The sequence below is a fragment of the Aulonocara sp. 'chitande type north' Nkhata Bay genome, linkage group LG3 (assembly GCF_057382095.1).
Source record: "Aulonocara sp. 'chitande type north' Nkhata Bay isolate Kocher_YH1m ecotype deep benthic linkage group LG3, A_spYH_male_GT1.1, whole genome shotgun sequence".
NCBI classification, from domain to species: Eukaryota; Metazoa; Chordata; class Actinopteri; order Cichliformes; family Cichlidae; genus Aulonocara; species Aulonocara sp. 'chitande type north' Nkhata Bay.
In genome coordinates this window covers 57,366,432-57,369,584 of record NC_141346.1, presented here as the reverse complement: position 1 = coordinate 57,369,584, position 3,153 = coordinate 57,366,432, and the positions used below count along the sequence as shown (strand labels likewise).

Below are 3,153 nucleotides of genomic sequence, written 5' to 3'. Positions count from 1 at the left end.
AAGCTACGGTTGAGAAGACAGAATGGGATCTCCAATATATGGACCAAAAGAATCGGCTGCTCCAAACAAACTTCGATGAAGCTGTGAAAAAAAATAAAGAAATCCTCCAACAGAAGGAAGAACAGGAGAAAAAGCAAAGAGACATGGAGCACAAACTCAAAGTCACGGAGGAAAAATACACAATGCTGAAAGAAAAGGTGGATGATACTCTGTGCCAAAATAAAGACCTTCTTCAAGAGAAAAAGCAACTAGAAGGGGAAAAAGAAAAACTGGACAAACAATGCTCACACATGCAGAAAAGGATGGATCAAATGGCGAGAAACAACTCCGAGCTCACTAAGGGGATATTGTTGGAATACAACAACTTGAAGCGCAAACACACTGAAATGCAGGCGCAAAAGCAAGAACAAGACAACATACATGGCGACCTGCAGCGTACGCTCCAAGATATCCACAGAAGAAATGAGGAGCTACAAGACATGTACAAAGAAGTACAACAGAGAAACACAGACATGCACAAGGACAAGATAATGCAGGAGGAAACATCCAAAGAGCTCAAGGAAAAGCTTGAAGAAAAACAAGCAACATTGGAAGAGGTGGAGAAAACATGCAAGAAGCTTGAGAAACAAAACGTAGAAACCATCGATGAGTTGAGAACCCTCATCCTGGAAAAAAAAGCTCTTGTAGAAAACTGCATGAAAAAGAAGAACAAACGCTTCCGCTGGCCCTGGAGGAGGAACTCTACTGCTTCCTCACCTGGTGTAGCCTCGTCTTGCTCCACCTCTGTTCACCCCCCCAACCAGTCCCGGCAGTTGACTGTCCCCTCCTGAGCCTGGTTCTGCCGGAGGTTTCTGCCCGTTTAAAGGCAGTTTTTCCTCCCAACTGTCGCCTAGTGCGTGCTCAGAGGGGATTGTTGGGGATTTCTCTCCTCTACCTTGTTTCATTATTTACTTAACTTTTTGTTCTTACTTCATTTTACCTTGTTTCATTATTTACTTGTTAACTCTTTCTTTTTCAACTTATTTATAAAACAATAAACAATTGAATTTATCCTTTGAGTATTTTTCATCTATACCTTTTTCAAACATTCATATCTGTCGTTTATCTTCTTCTTGAAACCTCATAAATGGTGAAGGAAAAATCCAACAGTTCATCTATATATAAAGAAGCACTTAAACTAAAACTGACATAGCTACGTTAATCCTACCGTAAAACAATAAGACGAGGTACGACCTCTCTCATGCTCCTAGGATGTGGGGGTGAACGCCAGAACACCCTGGAATGTTACAGACCTCCTAGGATGAGACATTCTTTCAATATGCCACCAACTATATACTTCTACACACAAATGATTACATGCAGTATTCTACCATATGCAAACTTATATCATTAAAAGACTATACTGACTACTAAGTAAAATTTTCCATTGACATACTTCATCATGAGAAGTATGGCTGCTGTGCCAACCTTGTTGTTGGTCAAAACTCCCTCACTTTCTATCTGCTGGATGAGTGTCCTTATACCAAGGTTCCATTTGAGCTTCTGGCTGGAGAAATAGTTAATAATCCTTCTGCCTTTGGTTATGAGGGCCTGACCTAAGCGCTCACTGATATCGATGCCTGTGAGTTTGTAAAAGTGGTTCGAAAGACCTTTCCGAGTAAACAAGAATGGCCACTGCTCCTGAATTTCAGCTACTGAAGGTGAGGGACAACTGTTGATAAGCTGCCGCTGAGAAATATATGTGAGGCACATGAAGTCATCCACATCAGGTCTCTCCACAGCTCCAGGTCCTTGTGAATTGAAAATTGTTAACAAGATGTGTTTCTTTTCCTCTAAAGAAGTTGGCGTTTCCCCCTCAGGAAGTTCAACTGGCTGCCAATTTATACAACCATAGCTATCAACAAGGCATCTAACTTTTTTAGGTGGGGTTGCACTACTGTTGGGACTGCAGTCTTCCTCATTCCTGGTTCTCTTTGTTTGACGAAGACGATTTGATGCTTCTTAGTAGTGAATAATGTCCACAACCCAGTCTTTCTGACCATACTTCTCCTGTCCTCTGGATGAGCTCTGTCTCCTCTTGTGATTGCATGCGACAGTCGGAGTGGAAATCTTTCCCAAGGAATCTGGAAGTGTGAGACCCAAGAGCTGGAGTAATGGTTGTACATAGTGGTGGACGTGGAGGAGGAGGGGTGAGGTGGATGGCTTGATGTTTCAGCTGATGCAGCAGGGCAAGGCTCCAGAGTAATGGTGTCATTCAGGTTCTCTGGTCTGTTGCCATCTAAAAAAAAATAAATAAATAAAGATCATTGGAAAAGCTACCTTAAAAAGCTACTATGTCAACAAATATGTCCTCACTAAAAGATGAACCCTTCAATTAGGATTGAGTAGTAACGGCAAGGCAGTTTTGGGGACCTTGTCTGAAGATGAAAAGAAGCAATCCCAGGACTGCAAAAGAACTACAAACTCAAGGTCTTGCATTGAAAAGACCTTGAGTCAATATGTTTTACAGCATGTCACAATTTCAAACCCTTAGTTGTACCACTACCAATGAAAGGTTAATGGTGTTAGATTTAGTGTCTACTTTTGTTTATGTTTTCCGTGTTAATTATCTACCGGACAATGTGAGCCCCAAAACGCTCTTCAATATTATACTGTCAAAGTACATGTGTAGTATGGTGAAGAGAACAAAAAAGCTAATCAAGCTAATCAGTGACATATGAGTCTATGAGTGACCTTCAAATCATAGACTCAAGTCTATGATTTATACAGAACCTACACAAACCTCCTTTAAATGCAAGAAGTAGTTTACGTATTTGAATTGGTGTGAGAAAGGGTTTGAGATCTTCTGCCTCCACAAACAAAAGATCACTTTTTTGTTGTACACCAATAACGTCCGTCAGATGTTCTACAATGCAGATTATTTTCTCTCTGTCTAGTGCCGGCAGGAGCCTTGTGAGTTCCTCTTCAATTTCCATCCCTGAAAAAGAATTAAGAGGAAACTGAATGGTGTAGGGAGACAACAAAAAGACCTGCCATGTTATAAAGTGGTAGTGGGTAATAATCCATCAGACTGTCAGCATTTACACACACACTTCTTTCTGGAGGGCAACGCAAGCAGTGAAGTCCAAGGTCAATGAGAAGTACGGATTGATG

At 41.1% G+C, this 3,153-nt stretch overlaps 1 protein-coding gene across 1 annotated transcript; it reads right to left on the bottom strand.

The window, feature by feature from the left end:
• Positions 1 to 746: 746 nt before the first annotated feature.
• LOC147336269 (uncharacterized) lies at positions 747 to 2,165 on the bottom strand. Its single transcript, XM_086286160.1, has 3 exons — positions 2,045 to 2,165; positions 1,436 to 2,000; positions 747 to 1,295 (listed from the first exon to the last, which is right to left on the bottom strand). The coding sequence occupies exons 1-3, from the start codon at positions 2,163 to 2,165 to the stop codon at positions 1,247 to 1,249; spliced, it is 735 nt and encodes a 244-aa protein (XP_086142286.1). The 3' UTR covers positions 747 to 1,246.
• Between the last annotated feature and the right edge of the window lie 988 nt (positions 2,166 to 3,153).